Source organism: Falco naumanni, chromosome 9 (assembly GCF_017639655.2).
Source record: "Falco naumanni isolate bFalNau1 chromosome 9, bFalNau1.pat, whole genome shotgun sequence".
Classification (NCBI taxonomy): Eukaryota; Metazoa; Chordata; class Aves; order Falconiformes; family Falconidae; genus Falco; species Falco naumanni.
Genome location: NC_054062.1, coordinates 24,593,350 through 24,614,382, shown reverse-complemented (window position 1 = coordinate 24,614,382; position 21,033 = coordinate 24,593,350). Strand labels below are relative to the sequence as shown.

Sequence of the window (21,033 nt, the reverse complement as noted above, 5' to 3'; positions counted from 1 at the left end):
CCCCAGCCTGGCAAAGCATCTCTCACTTGCCTGCAGGAACAGGAGCACTTAGCTGGGATAAAAATAGCCATGTTTGCCTCCCGGTGGACTGGGGATGGCAGAAGGTGAAAACTTCCCTGTGCAGCTCTGCTGGGCCTGCCATGTCTGCAGCGGGATGGACCTGCAGGATGCTGGAGATGGAGTGGGTGAGCCTGAGCACGACTCATGCAGCCCTCCCAACCGAGGCTATTTTCCTGGGACACTGCTGGTCTCCAGGGGCTGCCAAGAGGATGTGGCTGAGGATGTGATGGAGAGGATAGAAGAGGCAGGATGGGGAGGGCAAGGAGCAGCAGGATGGACAAGCCCAGCAGTGCGGGGGGTCTGTGGGCTGGCTGGGCTCCAGCTCTGCTTGTCAGGCTAAGTGGAGAGGGCATCACCAGGGCTGTCCTGGGAGTTTCTCTCCAGCTGGTCAGTGCAAACAGGCTCTGCGGCGGTGGCTGGGCCACACAGAGGGCTGGGGGAATGTGTTTAGTTCTCTGAGCATTTCTCCACTGCATTTTCCTCGCTAAATGGTTCTTATTTTTAGATCCAGGCAGTTGCTAAGCATCGCTGCCTCACTAAGGCGGCTTCTTTCATGGCTTGACACCAAAGCACGCTGACAACACGCTGCCTCGTGAGTGCGGCCCTCCCTCCTCGCTGCTCTGGATTCCCTTTCTGTCCTGCAGCTCCCGTGGGCCAAGAGGATCAGGCTGGGCGCAGGGATTGGGACGGGGTGCTTTGCCTCCTCCCATAGCCCCTACTCCCCTCTGTCTCTCTGTACAGACCAGAGGATGAAAGGAGGAGAGGTGGGAAACGCTGGGAACTGGGCACCCTCCAAGATGTGCCCAGGACCCCTGTCATGGTGCAAAAATGCAATGCATGGGTAGAAGCATGACAAAAGCCCTGACTTTGCCTGTGGCAGGGACTCTCCAGCACAGTCCGCATCCCCCAGGATGGCATCGGGCACAGATGGCAGCAAATAACCGGGGGCAGCAGTGAGACCTGCAGCCCCCAGTGCCAGATGTACCAGAGGGGCTCTGAGCTCCTCTCTTGGCAGCATCGTGCCCCTTGAAGCCTCCCCAAGCTGTGCTGCTGCTTTACCCTTTCCCTGGAGTGGCAGGAGATGGGGGAAAAAATCCTACTAAAGGCTCCAACCCTGCATGGGAAACCCGTGTTTGGGGTGGGGGGTGGCAGGGGGCGTCCTGCTCCTGTGCTTGGCTGCAAGCGGACAGACCTGGGCCGCCCTCCCCGCACCTCCGCTGCGTCTTTTGGCCGTTACACGTCCCCTCCTTCTCTGACTGATTTCCCACCCAGCTTCTCCCCTGAGCGGGGGATGCAACAGCTGCCCTGGACTGGGCAGGGCCGGGGTCCCCCTTCCCCTGTAGCTCCTGGGGGTCCCAGGGCGCAGCCCGGCGTAGGCTCCGTCGTGCAGGGCTTGGGAGACCTTCGCTCCCCTGCAGCGGGGCGGAGGCTGCGCTCCCCCCGCCCCGTGCCTTCTCCATCCCCGTCCCCTCCGCCGTCCCCGCGCGGTCCTCGACCCCCGGGGCTCTCCCAAACCGCCGGAGACCCCACCCGGGGCAGCCCGAGCCGGCTCCCTCCCTGCCCCTTCCCCGGAGCCCCTGCCCCGCCGTGCCTCAGTTTCCCCGCGGCGGCGCGGCGCAGGGCGGCGGGGCCGGGCCGGCGGCTCCCGGGAGGAGGCGGGGAAGGACGGAAGGGAGGGGGCGGCCGTGCCCAGCCCCGGCGGCGGCGGCGGCGGGGAACGGGGCGGCTGCGCGCTCGTGCTGCCGTGCCGAGCCGTGCCGAGCCGAGCCGAGCTCCCGGCACCGCCGGCCCCTTCCTGCTGCCGCGGCGGGCGCCGCGGGCGGCGGGGCGGGGGGAGGCGGCGGGCGCGGGGCCCCCCTGCCCGGCGGCGGAGCCCGTGCGCCCCGTCGCGGTCCCCCCCGCCGCTCGGCGGGGCGGGAAGATGCGGAGCAAGGGCAGGAAGGAGAGCCTGTCCGACTCCCGCGACCTGGACGGCTCCTACGACCAGCTCACGGGTGAGTGCCGCCCGCCGGGGAAGGTGCAGCAGCCGCTCGGGACCAGGGCGCGGGGGCGGCCCCGGGCACCCCGACCCAGCCCCGGGCACCCCGGCCCGCCCGCTTCCAGCCCCGGCTGAGCCCCGGCCCCCTGCCCCCTGCCCGTCCCGCTTCGCCGCACGCCTTGCCCGGGGAGGGGGGGCCGCGACCCCGTCGCTGGAGCAGGGGGACAGGCCCGGGCCCGGGGAGGGCAGTGCTCCGCTGGGCGGTTGGGGTTGGTCCCAGTCAGGCGGAGGTTGCCCTGGGGCAGGTTTGCAGGGAACGGGACCTGCCAGGGGTTAGGATGCTTGAATGGCTTTTGGCGGCCCCCAGGCGCACCCTCCCTCACTGCTGCTCCCAGGCCCCTCGGGACACCAGGATTTGGCGCTGGACTCTCTCTGCCATGTCTTGGACCCCCCACTGCACCCTGGGGTGGCATGGCAGCTCTGTGGCAGCAGGTTCCCTGGGGAACGGAGAGGCTCACGCCACTCAGCAAACCCCAGCAGCATCACAGAGCCTCCACTAGTCACCTGGTGTCCCCTAGAGCATCTCCGGAGATGCTTTGCTCCTGGGATGGGGTGGCTGTGGAGACAGGGTGGCCAAAAATGACCCATCTTGACCCTGTTGCATCCCTTCCATCTTTTGCCCCAGCGGGGGACTGCCTGGCATCCCACATCCCACCATGTCTGTCCATCCATCCATCCATCACACCTCATCCCCCACTGCCCGATAGCAAAGCAGCTGGGCCGGAGCTGGCGACACCCCTCCTTCCCCACGTGCTTTCCACAGATCAGGCCAAATCCTGTCCCCTTTCAGAGCCTCTGTGTGTCGCATCAGCTGTGAAATGGGGCAGCAATTCCCGCCTGCCTCCCGGGACCCATGACGGAGCCGAACCTGTCCATAGCCGGTGGGGTTGGGTGCCCTCGTGCCGCAGGCGCTGGGGTGCGTGCACAGGCAGCTCCCCTGAGTCCCGGTGGTGCTTTTCCTGCCACAGCCTGGAGCGGATTTCAGGCTTGGCTCTGGAGTTGTGAGGAGGTGGTGGTAGCAGGGCAGGACCCCTGCTCTGCTTTCCCCAGCAGCCCCACGCATGGGAGACGCGGCTTGTTGCCTGGCCAAACGTGCTGCAGCGAAGATATTTTTGAGCTGTGTAGGAACTTGGAACCCACACAAAACTTTTGGTTTCTCCGGTAACTTTAAAATGTCCATATGGATTTAAATCAAACTGAAGTTAAAAATAAATTCCAGTCTCTCAGAGGCTGAGACCTTTTATGCCTGGGCTTACCTCCGAGCCAAGTGTGCAGCAGGAACCTGGGCAGAGGGGAGCTGTGCAGCTGTGCCAGCCCCTGCCCGCAGGGATGGGCCTGCTGGGAAGCCCCTGGGGAGTAAGGCTGGAAATATCTGCCCCATTTCCCAGTGTGGGAAACAGAGGCCCCAGGAGGGCACGTAACTCATCTGCCATCACTGTCAGGTCAGTGACCTGCCAGGGCAGAGCTGGTGGCAACGCCAGGGAGCAGACGCAGCTGGTGCCGGTGGCGCCGATTTCCCCCATATTGGCTGAATACGCTGAAGCCGTCTCTCCCCGTGGAGGGAAAGTTGTTTTTCTCCCAGAAAGAGTGTGGAAGTGATGCAGGCAGGAGGAGAGGGGATGCAGCCTTAGCTGCAGGGAGGGTTTAATAGCTCAAGCCCCTGCCTGCTAACCTGGCCTGGGCTCTCCTGGTCCCCTGAGGACGCAGTGAGGATCTGGGATGCCTGTGGGACCATAGCAAAGCCCCGGGATGGAGCTGGCAGTGCCAGCATGGGTTTAGTCTCTCCCTGCAGTTGGGAGGGTCCCTGCCAGCACCCACTGTTTGGTGCTCAGCCCTGCTTGTGAACAAACATGAGCAGTTTGAGGTGTTCCTGCAGCCTTGGGGACCCCCATCCATCAGGATCTGGGGGACATCTGCCATGCTCACTGTTAACTGAGAGAGATGATTTGATGTCAGGTGATACGACAGCCCCATGGCAGCTCCAGCGGCTGCTGGTGTGCAGGGAGACAGCCGTCAGTCCTGCTGCCTCCCCATCACTCCCCCAAAATGGGTGGGGGTGTTGAGATCCCATTCATGCATGCCCAGAGAAGGGCAATACCCCCTTCCAAAAGAAGGAGAGATGCTAAGGGCAAGCAGGACACCCAGTCATGCACAGGGTAGAAACCCCACACACCTTCCCTGGTGGCACGCTGATTTTGAAATTTAAAGAGCTGTTGAAAATCGGAGGGGGTGCGATAGCCCCCCCTCCCCCCAGCTTGGCACCCCCAGCCCCTGGCCAGACCACCTGTGAGCTGTGTGGGCGCGTGGCCTGTGGACATGGTGGGTGCGTGAATGAAAAGAAAGCTGTCCCTGTGTGTGCAGTGGGGAGAGCAGGCACCGGCTCCGCAGGCTGGGGAACGTGGTCCGGCCGTGCTGGGGCGAGCCAGGATGGACCCTGCCGGCACCTGGCCCTGCTGCAGTGAAGTGGGACAAGAGCAGGCACCGCCGTGCCCACCTCTGAGCCTGGGGCTGGCTGCGCACCTGGGTGTTAAGGAGAGAAATGTTTAGGTTACGCCACTAGGAGATTAAATCGGTCCATTTCTGGGGTATTTAGATGACGCTAGCGAGAAATAAAAGCCATCCATAAATTACATTATTCTTCCAGCCCTCTAATGACATGAGCAATTAGTGTACAAGCAGAGCCCAGAGCCAGTGTCTCGGGACTGCTCTGGACATGGCCCTCCGTGTGGAAGAAATGGGAGCCCGGTGCCGCTTTGCCCCGAGGAGCACAGGTACCACATCCCCAGCCAGAACCCTGGTAGTGCGAGAGGCGAGGGGGGCTCGGAGGTGGCTTTCCCTCCTGCCCACTGCTCCCAGGGGTGTGTGGGCAGTGGGGCTGCGCCAGCCCCGGCTGGGGAGCAGAGGTGGGTGGCCTGGGGCCCCATCTCACCCCGTGGGACAAGCCCATCCCAGCCATACTGCATCCTGTGAGTGGGGTGGCATGTGCCAGCACGGGGTCTGGATCTGGGCTGTTTGGCATGGGTCAAACCCCCTAGCTGCGTTTTAGAAGGATAAGGGATTTACCTCCAGGGCTGTTGGTTCCCTAAAAGGGGTTAGGAGGCTTGCTTTAAAGCCCTGCTTTTTCACTCCTGCTTTCTGCCTCCTGTTCTCATGTTGTGGGGTCTCGAGCAACCACTTTGCTGCACCCCAAAGGCAGCCACAGTGTTTGCAGTGGGTGAGCAATTGCTACACAGACCATCTGCAGAGCTTTGGGATCCTCCTGCCTCCTGAGGCGCGCATGGCTGATGGATGGGGACTCCCTAAGTCAGCACTTCTAGCAGCCCACCCAGTGAGATGAAACCTGTAGGTACCAGCTTAGTGGCTGCACAGCATCTGGCTGAGCTCTCCTCCCTACCTGGAGGGAGGGTGTTTCAGAGGCATCTCTCCTGGTGGCAGTAAGAAACTGAGAGATGGGGCTGAGCTGTCCCACACAAACATGCGAAAGGGAGGGTGGCTCAGTGGGGTTGGCAGGAGGACAGTGGGAGCTGGGGACCGGTCCCTGCCATGGGGTAAAGCCAAGGAGCCATGCCCCAGCGATGCATCTGCTGCAGGCAAGTCCCAGGTGATGGGCAGATCTAGGGCTGCGCCAAGGGCTTGTTCTGCTGCCAGTAAATACAGCAGCTCCATCGTGGTTGCTCACAGCCTGCGATCAGCTGGACAGGAGGAAAATCTCCACGAGCTTGCCATAGTGTAGGACTGCCACCTGCAAGGGGGATAATTTACTTCCCAGGGTGTGGAGGGGGTGTCAGTGCTGGCCTGTCCCAAATGTCAGTGTGTGCAGGAGGAAGCACTGGGGTCTGCAGCTGGAGGATGGAGTGATGGGGCTGGTGGGGTGGGAGCAAGGGCGGGAGGCACGCAGGGGCCTGTGGGGGGCCCAGCTGCAAGCGTTGGTGGCAGGTTGTGTGTTGTGCCTGTGGCTGCGTGCTGGGGGGGATCTGCGGGAGGGGGACTGTGGTGGGGACTGTGCCCAAGACCATGGCAGGACCTCACCCATGCCCAGAAAAAAGCTTCCTCGAGCAGCACAGGAACGCCCCTGGGTGCACGGCCCTGCCCATGGCGGTCTGGCAGGGCCAGCTGCCTGCACCCCTGTGGCCAGCAGCATGCATGGGTTGTCCCCTCCTCCTACAAGCAGCCCCCAGGAGGGGTGACACACACTGATGTCCTTCCCCGGGGGAGTCCAGGCCCGTGGGAACCAAGCATGCTGCCTGTCCCCCTGCTCCCCCGCTAGCCTACCTCCTCCATGCTGCTGCTGCTGCCCCACACGACCCTCCTCCACTTGCTGCTTCTGCTCCCAGTGCCTGCAGTCCGGCGGTGAGGCTGGGCTGGAAGCCGGGCTGACCCTCAAGCCACGTCCCCAAGGTCCCCAGGAGGCCCCTGGTCAGGGCGGGGTATGGTAGGGAAAGGGCTGCTACTCATGTGCTGGGGCTGGGGGGCTCCCGTGGGGTCCTCTCTATGCCAAAGTGCCCTGCCCTTGACAGATGCTGCACCTTCCCAGGGTGATGGGAGTGTTGCCTGACTGCCTCGTCTCTGTCTGCTGTTTCCCTCCCTCTGGCATCTGTACCCCTCTGCCTCTTCCTTCTTTGCTGTCCTGGCTTGTCTGCAGCCCTGCAATGCCGACGAAATCCCCTCTCACCGGGTGTTGTGGCCTCTCCTGACCAGAGGCTGAGATTCTGGGGGTCCCTGCTGGAGCCGATGCTGCTCCAAGCCTATGCCAGGGCAGAGCCGCACATGGGGCAAGACCCCATCAGCAGCTGGTGCTGCTGGGTACCACTGCCCCTGGGCAGGTTGGATTTTGCAGGTGGAGAGGCTGGAGGTGAAGTTTTGGCAGCCACTGCTGCATCCCCTCAGGCAGAGGCAGGTCGGAGCCCACGGGGAATCGGTGGCCCAGGATTAATTGACAGGAAGTTTGTGGGTTTGGTCGGGCGGTTAACAGCTGATTTCTGCAGATGCCAATGCATAATTCATGGCTGTCGCAACTTCAGCCAAGGTGCACGGCTCCTGCTGCACACGGCTGGTGATGCGCGGCAGGGAGGGCTTGGCTCTTTTGCCATCTCTGCGTCCGGGCATGGAGAGTTTTTCCCTGCGACTGGCTGTGATGCAGCTGGTTAAGGTGTCTGGACGTGGTGGTGCTGCTTTCCTGCTGTGTGCTGTGCTGGGACCAGTTGCCCCCAGAGCTTTGGGAGCTGGGACAGGAGGTCCATACATCCCATGTGGAGCTGAGCCTCATGCCCTTTCCTTGCAGCCAGGGCATCAGGGGGTTGCGCCAGCCCCAAAGGACAGGAGAGACCCCATTAGCAGAGCTGCCCTCCCCCTCTTTCACTGGCTCTGCTCATTAGTGGTGTTTTCATTAGGAGAAGTGGTTTGGTTTTGTTTAAGCCAAATTGCTGTGCTTGGGAGATGATAAATCCATCTGCCGGCAAATCGCTCTCCTGCCACCGGGATAGATCCCAGCCCTGGGCTTTAATCGTGCTGCAGATGAATGAACTTCTAGTGAAATGAATCTCCCTGCCGCGACCCGCCGGGGGGGCTGAGCCAGGTGGGCTGCCTCCCTGATGCCACAGTGAGGGGCTCTGTCTTGTGGTGGGGTATCAGACTCCTCCCTTAAGGGGTTGTGGAGTGCCAGGGGTGGTTATTGCCAGGCAAGTGAACTGCAGGGACTGGTGCAAGCGACTTCTCTGGGAGCAAAGCGGGAGAAGAGCCTCTGTCCATGGGGCAGGGGCTGCGGGTGGGCGCAGGGGTCCTGTTCAACCCACTGTCTGTGCCAGGATGCTCTGCCAGCAGCCGGGGCCGGGTGGGTGCCATACTGTGGGGGTGAGTGGCAGGACAGTGCATGGGACAGGATGCAGGGGGTGGAGTGGTCCTGCTCTTGGTCATACCAGTGGCTTCGCAAAGGCTGTGTGGCATCAGGGCTGTGCTGGATGGGGGGCTCTCACTGGGGTCCTCCAGTACCCGAGCTGCTGTGGCTCTGGCTGCTTTTGGCTTTTAAGTAAATTTGTGTTCCGCTTCAAAGGAAAACGGGTGGTGCAGCCCCCTGGGACTGGTGTGAGTTATTCAGGAAACTGAGCCCAGTGGGAGAGGTCCTGGGTGCAGGATGGGTGCCACGTTCAACAGGAGTTGATGGGGATGGGGCGAGCAGGGCTGTCACCTTGCTGCCTCTGAATTTGGGTCATCTTGAATGTTTCCTCTCTGGTCCAGACAGGGTGAGTCACTGATGGACACTGGTGGCCAGGGGTGCCTTACATGTTCATGGGTGTGCCCTGCTCTTGTGGCATCGTGCCTCTCCTGCCTGTGCCTGATGGCCGTCCCCAGGGCTCAGCTGTCTGGCTCTAGGTGACTCCAGCCTTGTTTTGGCAGGGGTCACCCTGCTTTTGAACTCCTTGGGTTAGAGACCCCCCCCTGTTCAGGCAGCTGGCACCCCTCCCAAGCCCGGGATGGTGTTAGCATCGCTGCTGGGGGCTCTGGGTTGTGGCAAGATGGTCACTGTCTCATCCATGCTGCTCCCATGCATTGCACCTGGGGACATGGGGAACCTGGGGACACAGATCTGGGGGACATACAAGCAGGTACCCCAGTTCTGAGCACAGCTGCTGCTGCAGTGTCCATCTGATTCGTGCTCCAGCTCCATCCACAGTGAGTGTTTTGGAGGCCATGCCCCATGCAGATAAGCCTGATCCATGCTCGGCTTGAAGAGCCCTGGGCTGTATGTGGGACAAGGTGGTGGCTTCATCCTGGACAGGAGGGAGTGGTGTGGGGTCTGGCTGAGAAAGGTGCAGCCCCGTGGGATGCAGGGAGGGACCAGAAAACTTGTGCACCCATGGGTCGTCCTCAGACCCAGCGGGAGCAGGGAAGAGGTGTCCAGCTGCTCTCACCTGATGGCTGTGGCCCATCCAGCCAAGGCGGGGTAAGATGAGAGCTGTCCCGATCACTAACGAGATTAAATAGGCGAGCCACTGCTCCTGGCTTGTTTGGTTAATCACTTCTTCCTAGATTGAATTTTTTAAAATTGCATCGCTTACAGAAAGCCCCTGAATGGGTTTAAAGGCAATAATCCACCTGGCCCTCTGTCACTGCAAGGGTCCCCCAGAGGCTACTTGGCAGTGTGTTGTTGAAGTCCCTGGTGTGCCTCCATGTGTCTCTGGTGTCCCCAGGAGGTGGCTGGCTGGGCTGGCCAGTCCTTGACAGCTCTTGATTTACTCCAGGAGGAAATACGGATGAATTTTTAATGATGTGATTTAGTGAAGCCTCCCGGAGGTGAGGGAGAAGAACGAAGCTGAGACACTGGGTTCTGTGCTCAGCCCATGTGACGGGTACCCACTCCTGTCCCAAGGGCCGTGGTGGCAGCTACCCACCCTGCTGTGCTCCTAGAGGCACGCTGCAGTTGCAGGGGAGTCCAGTGGTAGGGCACAGCACCCCCAGCCCTGGCTGCACCTGCGTGGGGTCTCAGCTCCTGTCTGACCCCAGAGTGGGGAGGGACAGGTGCTAGTGCCAGGTTTTGGGGTCGCAGCACAGGCTGGCAAATGGGTGGGGGACTCAGGTAGTGCAGTGAGGGATGCTGCAATATGCTGTGGTTACAATTGATCATGACATCCTTTGGGGACATCTCAGCCCTCTCCTGAGTGGTGGGATCTGCCCTTAAGGACCTCCTTCTTTCCCCCTGACTCTCCTTCCAGAAGTTGCATCTTCCAAGCCCAGTCCCTGCCCTGTGCTGCTTGTGCTGACCCAAACAAATTTCCCCCCTGCCCATCCTCCCTGCTCACCTCCCCTCCACCGTGAGAAGTGAGTCACTCCCAGGCACCAGGGATCATTCATGTCATTTCCCCCTTTGCCGCAAAGTCATTAATGCAAGTGGAATAATTTGTTGTATAACGGAGAGGATCAGCGGCAGTGCTGCTCTGGTGGGTGATGCCTGGCCCTGGCTCCCTGCTGCCCTGGCCACCGCTGCCCCAGGAAAGGGCAGCTTGCTGGGATCGCTGCCTGGGAGCATCCCAGGTCTTGCTGGGGTTGTGGTCCCGTGGCCGCACCATGCAGGCAGTGATGGTGTCGGCTCCTTGAGGCACTTTCCCAAAACCCATCAAGTCCCACCTGGGCCCCAACTGGGTGGGATGGACCTGTCTGTCATGGCCTTGGTGTCTGCTCATCCAAAAGGGGCTCGTCCCAGCTGCTCCGCAGTGACATGAGCAAGAAGTGTCCCCTGCATTGATCAGGGGGTGTGTTGCGGCACCCTGCATCCCTGCCACATCCCTGCCTCGTACCTGCCATGTGCTGCTGCAGCTCCTCTGAGCTCCCCAAGCTGTGGGGTCACAAGTGCTTCCCATCAGCAGCCAAATCCCTCCCAGCTTCTTGCTTCAGAGCTGGGGACCCTGAGGTGCTGGGCAGGGCATGCAGGCTGTACGGGACCCTGCATTGCTCAGGGCCCCGCAGCCCCAGAGGGTAGCTCTGCTCGCAGCGGGTTCCCACCTGGGTGTTGCTGCTGGCAATAGCAAATCCGTGCATGGGGTGCAAACCCAAGTATGACCGGGGGTCCCTCCTTGGGGACCTCACAGCCTCCCAAGCAGGGAGCTGGCTGGGCGGGGGGGACTCACTGCCCTCACCCACCCCAGCTCAGGATGGTGCGCAAGCTGCTGGGAGCCCTTGCTCAAGTGATGCTCGCTGTGACTGTGGCAAATCTGGTCTCTCCCCTGCGTGGCAAGGGGGCAGAAGGGCAGGTAAGAGAGCTTTAGGTGTTAAAAGGCATTGTGGAGGCTTTAACCCCTGCCCAGGGTTAATTTCCTTCTACCCCATGCTCGGCCAGGCATTAATTTAAAGATGCTGCAGTGGAAGAGGGGGAACCTAAGAGGATTGCGCTGAGGGCAGGAGGATTTAGTGAAGGGAAGGGACATGGCTGGGGCTGCGCAGGGGACAGCAGCATCTGACAGCACAGGATGGACAGCAGGGAGGAGGTGGCTGTGCACCCCCTGGGACTGAGCCACCCTGCTGTTTCCCAGACACAACTGTGGTGGTGCCCAGTAGCTCCAACCAGCCCCTGGAAGGGGACGTGGGGGTGAAGCTCTCCCCATCCCCAGGGAGAGCGCTGCTGCTGGGTGGCTGGACAGGGAGGGGGCCATGGGCTACCTGCTTGCAGTGGCTGTGCCCCATGTCTCACCCCTGCCCCTTACTGTTAGTGGGAGTGGGAAATAGGGCAGAAGTTTCAAAGCCAAGCCTGAAGGAACCCAGTGGATAGGCATCATGCCTGGCTCTGTGAGGGGCAAGCAGGGTCCCTCTGGGGTGCCATGTCCCAATGGGGACTTTGTCCTCTCACCCCAGCCAGACAGCGAGTCCTCTCGGTGCAGAGGGCTGCCCCAAAGCAGCTCGGGGAGGAAGGAGATGGTGTTTAATATTTCAAAGTGACTCAGTGAAAACCTGATGCTCCCTGGGGCTGGTCGAAACCCAGCATCCCTGGGAAGGGGCCGGGACTGGGACTACCCCAGTCCAGTGTGAGCTGGAGAGGGGAGGCACTTCTGGGACGCCATCCATCAGGGTGAAGGAGACTTTCCCCGTCCCCATTGCCCACAGACCCGAGGGTCCTGCATCTGCCCTGGCCACAGCACTGGGGCAGGGACATGGGTCGCAAGGGTTCCCCAGCTCCCCAGCCCCACACCACCCTGCGCCTCCCTTGGTGCTGTTTGTTTTCTCAGCCCACCTAGCTGTAATTACAACCTGCTGTCACTCTCCAGATAATATATCTTTCCTTTTATCACTGCTTAATTAAATAACTGTAGGGAAGTGAGGGGCTGGTAACCCCTTTTTTGCCAGCATGAACAGCCCGGTGGCATTGGGGAAGTCTCTCAGGGCTGGCGGAGGAGCTGGGTGGGGATGGCTGTGCCCTGGCTCAGGCACACAATTGAATGCAGGAGGGATGGAGTACTGATTTTATTGTTCATGGCCACAGCATCTCTGGCACAGACATTTCCAGGCCGTTCTGGAGGAGGTGCCCTGGACATGACCACCGTTGCCCTGTCTATAATTCCCCCCTCAGCTCAGAGCTGTGCCCACAGCCAGGCTGGGAGGGACGTGTGGGCAGGGTGCCTGCCCGCTGCCAGGCCAGCCGCCTCTGCCCACAATTAGTTGGTGCTAATGAGTGTCCCTGGCAGCTGCTGCTGGGTCAGTGAGCTCCTGCTGGGTATCTGCCAGGCGCTGCCCTCACAGGGCCAGACACTTGGGTCCCACTCCCAGCTCAGCAGAGCATCCTTAGTTGTGCCATTCATCCTCAGCATGGACATGGCTCCCTCTGCTCTCCCTCCATCCCTTCCCTCACCCCTCCGCTGTCTCTCCGCCTTTGCACCTTCCCCAGGAGTCTGGTCCCAGTTTGGGCACCAGCAGTGGTGCACCTCCTGGTGCTGCCCCCATGTCTTGCTCCTTTGGATGCCACTTTCTCCCCATCCCAGCCACCCCACAAGGCGCTGTAACACTGGGAACGGCGTCTGTTATGACATCCTCAGGAGCAGAACGTGGCCCTGATTAAAATTATGTGGGCAGGGGCAGCAGAAGTGCTCCCCTGGGCACTGCCTGTCCTGCTGTGATGGATTGGGGAAAGGTCTAAACTGATGGGATTTCCATCTGCCTGAGACAAAGCGCTGCGCCAAGCTGCGGCAGGGTGGCCAGGCCCGGATGGAGACTAATGAACATCCCCAAACTGTTGCCAAGCCCTGAGGTTTGCGTTTGCCTGCAGCGAGGAACAGGGTCTCTTTGCAGATGCGATCTCCTCCCTCGCAGCACCAAGTCCCCGTGCACCGAGCACCCGCCATGGATTGTGCAAGAGGCATCAGAAGCTGCGCGTGGTGTTGGTCCTGTGGAGGGTAAGGGCAGCTCTTTGCATTGGTGATGAGTTGTGCAACAGGTGAGGCTGGGGTGGCCTGGATAACGTCCCCTGTTTGGGGACTGGCCTCCGAGAGCTGTGGCTTGGAAATGATCAGTCTGAGGCTGGAGAGGTTTGGGGGACACGCTGGGGTTTTGTGGCAGGACGCTGTGGGGAGAGGAGCTTCCTGCCTGCGCAGGGGTTGTGTGCAGGCAGGGGAACGTGGGGTGCCCTGCAGACTCAGGGTGCCTCTTCTCCTGGTGTGCTGCCTGTCCTCCTGCCTACCCTGGATTTGCAGCTCAAGACTGGCTTTGCACAGATCAAAGGATGGGGGCATCTCTCATCTCAGCTTACCTGGGTCTCGCCTGCCCCCCAGCTTGGAGCGTGGGGGGGATTTGGAGGTAATCTTTGCAGACGGGATGCTGCTGGCTAATTATAGTGGAACCTCTTCCTTCATGGGAACCACGGCAAATTGTCCCTCGAGCCCAGGCAGCGATGGTACAAATCTGCTGCTAATTAGACTTGAAAGTCCTCCCGTGAGCTAAGGCGCAGGATGGATATTTGATTATTAACATATTTATTTCTGAGCCTCTCAGCAGGTCTTGCACTGGGAGGCTGTACTCTCCCCCCGAGTAATTGCTGGGCACATTTATTCCTCTCAAGACTACTTGGGGGCTCCAGGGGAGGGGGAGCTGTTCAGCTCTGTGTGCTGTTTTTTGGGAGTGTCTCACAAAGATGAAGTGTGGAAAAGATATCTTGCTGATGCTGGGAAGGTCCCAGGTGGGAGCATGGGCCCCAGGCTCTCCTCTGTGCCTCCTGCCAGCCCCTCTGCTGGGTGAGATGCTCCTGACCCTTGTGCCCAAGCGGGAAGCCAGGGATGTCTTCTCCTACCTGCTCCTGGGCCCGTTGGCTCCAGGGTAGGGCAGTGGGGGGCTGAGGATGGCCCAGCAGTGCAGAGCTGGTGCTGAGCTCTGCAGCCCAACACAAAGCCGCCTGCCACGGCACCCCCAGGGAGAGCATCCCTCCCTCTGGTGGAGGCAGACAAACTGCAATGGAAACACTGCCTCTGAAACAACCAAAAATAGCATTTCTGTCCCCAAAATGTCAGTTTAAAAAAGCAGTCTCTGGGGGCCCCCTGGGCTGGCAGTGGGCTGAGCGGGTGCCCTGGAGATGCCAGGTGGGCTGCCCTGCTGCCCCGTGGGGCAGGGATTGCAGGACACGGGGCTGGAGGGCTGAGCCATTGCTCAGGATACAGGTGGGGAGAGGGTCAGTGCTGGCACGGGGAGCCATCAGCCCGGCCGTGGGCTGCGCAGTCTTGGGTTGAGGCTGGAGAAAGGTGCAGGTGGGCTGTGGGCTGTTGGAGGGGCAGTACTAATCTTGTACATCTCCCCTGCCCTAAGCCCCCCAGGTTCCCCCGCAGCCAGGTTGTCAGACATCCAGGGGTTTCAGGCTAGTGCTGGTGCTGTGTGCCTGGGGACAGGCAAGGAGCTGTGGGTCAGGACCTCAGCCCCATCTCCAGCATCGCTTTCCTCTCCTTCCCTGCCTTGTTGCTGCGTCTCCCTGTGCAGGAAGGCTCTGAGCCAAGGAACGTGGGGCAGGTGCCTTGTTGCAGCCCTGGAGTTATTAATAGCAGCAAACACCTGGTCTTCAAGCCAAGTCCATCTTGGGGGAGATACCTGCTGTTTGAAGTATGTTTCCCCTCCCCAGGATCCCTTGGGTGCCTTCTCCCTCTCTGGCTGGGTGACTGAGTGTGCCCCACTGCCTGACCCACAGGCAGCCCAGTGCTGGCTGTACACATGGGAGCTGCAGTCACATCCCAACCCATCCCCACTGCGCTTCCTCCTGTCACCATGCTGAGCCGGAGCTGTTGGCGGCCGAGGGAGCACTGATTGCAAGGAAATTAGCCTAGTGCAGTCTCCCATTTATCAGAGGCCAACCTGTGCATGATTGCATGGGGCTTGTTAATTTGTCACCATCACTGTGGCTTGGTGTGGGGCAGTGAGTGTGGCTAGGCTGGAGGGATGCCGAGGGCCATGCCGTCCCCTGGAGCAGATTTGGGAGCGGAGCTGCCATCACTTGTGGCCAGGCTGAGATTTTTCCCAGCCTTGCAGTTCAGGAGACCCTGGTGAGGCTTGGAGTGGGACCTGGGACAGGCCTGAGGATGCAGGATGCTGTGCGGGGAATTGAACCCTTGCTGATCCCTGTGGGGTGCCATGGGCGTGGAACAGGGTGGGCATCTGAGGGGCAAAAAGATGCTGGTTCTATAAGGATAAGGAGATGCTGTGGCTGTGTTGTGCCCAGCATGAGCTGTGCACCCCCAGCTGGCAATATCCCCGCTTCCAAAAGCTGTGCTCTTTTAGGTCCTGCTGGCTGTGCTGCTCTCCTGCCCAGCATATCCTGGGTGCCCCCAACATTGCTGTGCTTTGCAGACCAAAAAAGCTCAGAAATGGCCCAGATGCTCCAGGCAGACTGTGGTGTCCTTAATTACTGCTGCAGTCTCAATGTGGACAGTCCTATGACCAGGGCCAGGCTCAGGGCCTGGCTTTTTTCCCTTCCCTGTGCCTCAGTTTCCCTGCAGATGTTGATGCTGGGTTTTGCCTTTCCTTTACAGGGTATGGAGGGTCTTGGGGTGCACCCCAGGAGCCTGGATGGGAGCCTGTCCCTCCTGACGTGTCCTCTCCTCCCCACCATTGCTACCCTACTCGTGGGGGCGATGAATTATTCATGCCCTGGCAGGCGGGGGTGTCGTGCTGCTGAGCACAGAGAGCTTTTCTGTGTAAATCCCTGAAATATTTAGCAGAACTGACTTAAAAAAATACAACTTGGGAGGAGTTAGTGCCTCAGCATAACCTGGAGAGCTGGGGGCCATCACAGGCAGTGATGGATGCACCAGGATGATCCTTGGGGGGCTCTGGCCCCAGTCGTTGCCCACCACCCACCACCCAAATTGCTGGTGAAGCGTACGTCTGACTGTTCAACCAACCACCAACAAGCAGGGTCTTTCTGCTTGTTTCGGCCATCAGATGATGGGGGTGCCCCCATCCTTTCCCTGCATTGCAGGGGTCCTTCGGAGCCCGGTGCTGGGCTCAGTCTGCTGGCTGGGGCATGTCCTCATCCCCAGGCCAGTGCCACCAGAGCCAGGCTGCTGCCTCATTGCCCACTGCGTGCTGGCTGCTGGCAGGTCGGCACTGCGGGACCGATGCACAGTGTTGGGCTGGGCTCCTTCCCTGGCAGTGCCTTCCTGAGCAGACGGATCACATCACATGCATTTTTTAACAAGATCCATCGGCTGAGAATGAGCTGAGCTGTCGTCGCAGGTTTGTGATCAAAGCCAGACGTGCCCTGGCAGCTCAGGGGAGGGTGGCCCTGCACGCCACCTCTCTCCATCACGTGGCCTATTTATGGAGCTTTTATCCTGGCAGAGCAGGTTGGGGATCCAGCAGTGTCACAGGTTGCAGGTGTGTTGCCCCTGCATCCCTGGAGGTACTGGGATGGCCAGTGCCCTCCTGCCTGGCATGGTGTGGCGATTCCTGACCCAGCCATAATGCAGAGCTGGTGCTGCTGTTGGTCTTCATACACCTCAAAATTGTACCTTCTGCTGGGAGTCAGAGCAAGATGGGTTTGCTGGCAGCCAGGGTGAGGTAGGAAAGGATTTGTGCTTGTCCTAGGGTGTGTTTTGGGCCAGGTTCACAAGGGAGCAAGAGGAGGTAAGGGATGCAGGGAGTTGTAGCTGGCTTTGGATGATGAGGAGGCACGTGGAGCCTGATGGCTGTGCCACGGCAGGGCTGCTCTGCGAGGCAGCCTGGGCTGCCAGCAGCTCTCTCTTGGCCTTCACAAGAGTACCTGTTCATGGATGCTTTCTGCACCTCAGCAAGGCAGGAGCCATGTGCTGCCCGAGGCTTTGTACATCACAGGGCCAAACCCTGGAGCCTATGGCTGAAGGCACTGCGGGCTTATGGTTAAAGTACATTGTGCCTCCCAGGCTGCCTGTCCTGCTCCGAGCTTTCCTTCCACCTCCTTGCTCCAGTCCCCCTTGCCTCCCCCACCAGTGGGGTGGTGGGCACCTGCAGTGGACGCATGCAGCACGGTTGTTCTGTGTTTCCCTCGGCAAGCACCAGCAGAACCTCCAGGCTGCGCGCCTGACAGCACATCCCATGTCTGAGCCGCTGCAAATCCTGCCTGCTAATAGCTATGCAAATTACCTCATTAGCTGCCTTATTTATTTTCTCTGGCATCGTGTTTTCAGCACTTCCCTGAGTCCAGGAGGCTGTGGGTCCCCAGGGCTGGAAGGAGCCAGGAGCAGCAGTGGGGACCCGCACGCAGGGCTGGCTGTATGGAGCTTTTCTCTGCGGATGGCAGCGGTGTTTGGCTCCCACGGAGCCACCTTCCCCAACGTGTGGTGTGTCTGGGACTAGGAACTCATGGCTCCTGCAGTCCTGGCTGCCAGGATGCCCCCCTCCTCATCCCTAGATGTGCCCTGGCTCTGGGGTGAGTCTTGCTGAGCCCTCCCTCCAGCCAGGTGCTGCCCTGTTCCCACCAAGCAGCCGTGGGTCTGGTACTGGTGGGATGTGTATGCCCTCCATCTCCCCAAAAAGGTGACAGCTGGATTTAGGGTACAGAGAGAACACGGCATCTGCCCAGTCCCTGCGGGCCTGAGTGGTGGCTTGAGGCCTGGCACAGGGCTGCAGGGTGCCCTGCATCCTTCCCACCCTGATTGCCCTTCCTCCTTGAGGGAGATGTTGGCAGATGCTGTTGTAGGGGTCTGCCCTCTGCCAGCCCCAGGATGACTTCAGTGAGCCCCCCAGGTGCCCTGGTCAGGGTGGCCCTGGGCTGGAGCCCTGCTCTGGTCCTGCCCCTGGGGTGTGTAGCCCAGGCTGAAATACTTTGAAGCCCAGGCACCTTCCAGGGCTGGCACAGGCAGGAATGCCCCCCCCAGCACCAGCCCAGCATGGTGCCCCTTGGGGATGTCCCAGGGTGTCCCTGCCCATGCTGGGTGTGCACACAAGTGTGTGGTTGTCTGCAAGGGTGGCTGTCTTCTGCTTGCATTTTCCAGGGTGTTTCACATGCCCACAACACCTGTGACAGTGGGATGAGCTTGAACGGGCACCAGGGGACCCACAGACAAGTGCCAGCCCTGAAGACCTTGTTCCAGCCACCCAGGGGGCTTGTCTGTGCCATGCTGAGCCACCTGCAAGCATTGTGTCTGCTCCCCTGCTTCTGTTTATCTTTTATTTTCCCCATTCTCTTTGTGGCTGCGCTAATGAATATTTCATGGTCAGGAACCAGTGTGAATTCCCCTGGTGCTCCCTGCCCCCAGCGCGCCCGTGGCAGGTACCAGCCCAGATGCTGGTGGCATAGGAAGGATGTGTCTGCCAAGAAACCATCTCAGGAGAAGAGGACCTGAGCAAGGAAGGAAGCAATGGCTCTGGTGTGGACAGCTGTGTTGTGTCCCCCTCCACAGTGGTGCTGTCACTGTCCCTTCAGCATGCAAAGGAGCGCCAGCGGATCGTGGGGGCTGCGCACGGATGGCTGTCACGGTTCCCGTGTGTCCTTGAACACGCGTGCATGGCCTTCCTCAGGTGGCCACGCTTGCTGCGCGCTCCGACACAACCGCACGTGTCCCCTCCAGTCCCCCGTGTGCCATCAGCCGCCGCAGACGTCTGAATGAACCATGTCCCCGGCTCACCTCCCGGTGGCCCCGCCGCTGCCGCTGTGCTGTACCGGGGCTCCTCTTAGCGTCAGGCGGCGGCAACGGCACCGCGGCACGCGCACACCGTGGGCCCGCCCGGGGCACCGCGGGGACCGTGACACCGCGGGTGGGTCGCGTGGGCTGCACCGGCCATCCGGGGCTCCTGTGCGTCCAAGGCGGAGGTGTCCCGGCACAGCCCGCAGGCAAGCGGCAGGGATTTGGGTCAGGGAAGCGGTGGGCAGTGTTGGTCTCCAGTCTCCCTGAATTTGCCCTTTATACCCGACAGCAGGCAGCGGGGCCCAGTGCAGGCTCGGCACTGGGAGGTGTGGGGCAGCAGCTGCCCTTGCCAGAGCACATGGGGGGAACAGAGCTGGAAGCAGAGCCTGGAGCTGTGTTCTTCCTCCTCTCCATCGCACAGCTCCAGCGATGCTGTGTCCCCTTAGACACAGATGCTCTGGGGGCACAGGCTGGCTCAAAATATCCCTTTGGGATATGATGTCCTTTGCTGTGTTAGGCACTGTGGGGACTGGAGTTCCCCTGAGGATGGGGCAGGGGCTGGGGGACCACTGACCTCCTCGTTGGGGAAGCAAGTTTGGGAGAACCCCAGGGTGGGCAGCAAGATGGGAGGCTGGCGGCATGCACCCTGCAGTGGCACCTGTGGTGCCTGCAACCCAGGTGACATCGTCAGCAGGAAAGGTGGTGTAAGGGTGGGCTCAACAGCCCTGCTTTGCAGCTTGCTTGATTTCTGCTGGATTCCTGCTTGTCTTGTCAGGGAGGAGGTGGGACAGTGACCGAGTGGCTTTGTTGCCCTTCTGCAAGGGCAAGATGTGCAGTCCCTGGTGCCTGCCTGGGGAGCATGTGCTCGGAGGGAGCCTTGGGATGGGAGCAAGCTCATGTCTCTGTGCAGTGCACCATCCTTGCAAAATACCTGCTGCAGGTTGCTGGGTGCAGGGGGAAAGGACAGCCCCTGGCTCAGCCCAGGTGGTCCCCATGAGATTTTGGGTCTGTGTCAGTGCATAGTGGCCTTTCTGGAGAGCCATGGGCCAGCCCAGAGGGGTGATGCTCCTTTGGAAATCACTCTTCAATTTTGGACTGGTTGTAGCACCTGGGGATCCTGGTGAATAGCCAAGCCTGGGGGTGGGGTGGGTGACATTGGTGCTGGGCTCTTCTCTCCCACCATGTCCCTGCAGGCTGACACGGGATGGACTACACAAGCTGATGGGTGTGGGAACATGAGCTCCCCTGTCCCACATGGCTATCATGACCAGGGTGCACAGGATGACACATGCATCTCCTGCCTGCCTGCCGGGACATGCTGGGATGGAGCAGCTTTCCCAGCCAAGTGGGATCTGGCTTCCAAGTGGCTGGATTGTGGTTTTGGGATGAATCTGCAAACGTTGTTTGCTGTCACGTCCTGTGGGCTCTGGCACCCTCCTGTGGCTGTTATGCCACCTCTCCCGCATCCCAGTGGCTTTTAGGATGCTGCGACTGCCTTGGGCTGAGTTGTGCTGGCAGGTCCCCACGGTGATGCTGTGGAGCTGTCCCTCTCTCCCAGCAGGGGGGAGCTCTGTGTTTGCAGGATTTGGCTTTGTATCACACAGCTCAGGGGATCTGATCGTTGCAAGAAACTGTCCCAGTGTGTTTGTGTTGTGGGTCTGAGCCAGGAGCAGGGCTCCTGGATATTGTAGTTATCTAGGAGTTGCATGTAGTTATCTTTATAGATGAGGATCCTAAACCCCTAACCTATCCCCAGAAGGTGGCAGGAGGGGACTGTGCACTGCTGGCAGTCCCCAAATTTCTGAGCTTTTGGCTGAGGATGAGTGGTCCACAGGGTGTAGGTTCGGTCAGGGTATGGCATTCACAGGCTGTCCTTACATCTGTGCCTCTGTGTCTGCTGAGCTTCCTGCTCTGCCTTGGCTGGCCTGGGCTGGCCCCTTTCCTCTGTGGGGTCAATGTCCCTTGCAGCCTTTCTCTGGCCCGGGGCTTTGTGGGTGTATTATTGTAGGGTGTCAAGTCCCCACTGTGCTGTGTTGTGCCTTGCTGTAGTGTGTCTCCAGACCTGGCTCAGTCCTGCAGTGACCAGTGCAGCATCCCCTGGTGCCTGTCCCCCCACCACCCTGGGACACTGTCCACCGGGGGGTGTGTGTGTGTGTGTGTGTCACTGTCGGGGGACAGGTCATAGCCAGCATAACAGACAGGGATGGCTTGGTTTGGAGGGGATGGCCCTTCTTTTAGGGACCAAGGGGTGAGGCTACCCCATACCAACCCCTGAGGGTGCTCCTGCCCCTTCCTTTGGGGCTCCTTGTTGAGGCATTGGTAGGGACTGGGCAGGCGGACTTTTACTGGCTGGATAATGCCTGCACCCCCTTTCCC

General features: G+C 60.4%; 1 protein-coding gene across 4 annotated transcripts in view; it reads left to right on the top strand.

Annotated features, from left to right (window-relative positions):
• The first annotated feature begins 1,301 nt into the window (after positions 1–1,301).
• Positions 1,302–21,033, top strand: part of KCNIP2 (potassium voltage-gated channel interacting protein 2) — a 46,782-nt gene continuing 27,050 nt past the window's right edge. For 2 of the 4 annotated variants that reach the window (XM_040606897.1, XM_040606896.1), the window contains exon 1: positions 1,748–2,054. In XM_040606897.1, the coding sequence (XP_040462831.1) occupies positions 1,982–2,054 (73 nt within the window). In that variant the 5' untranslated portion in view covers positions 1,748–1,981. Of the gene's footprint in view, positions 2,055–21,033 lie in introns of all 4 variants that reach the window. The other 2 variants (XM_040606900.1, XM_040606899.1) reach the window with 2 other exon arrangements.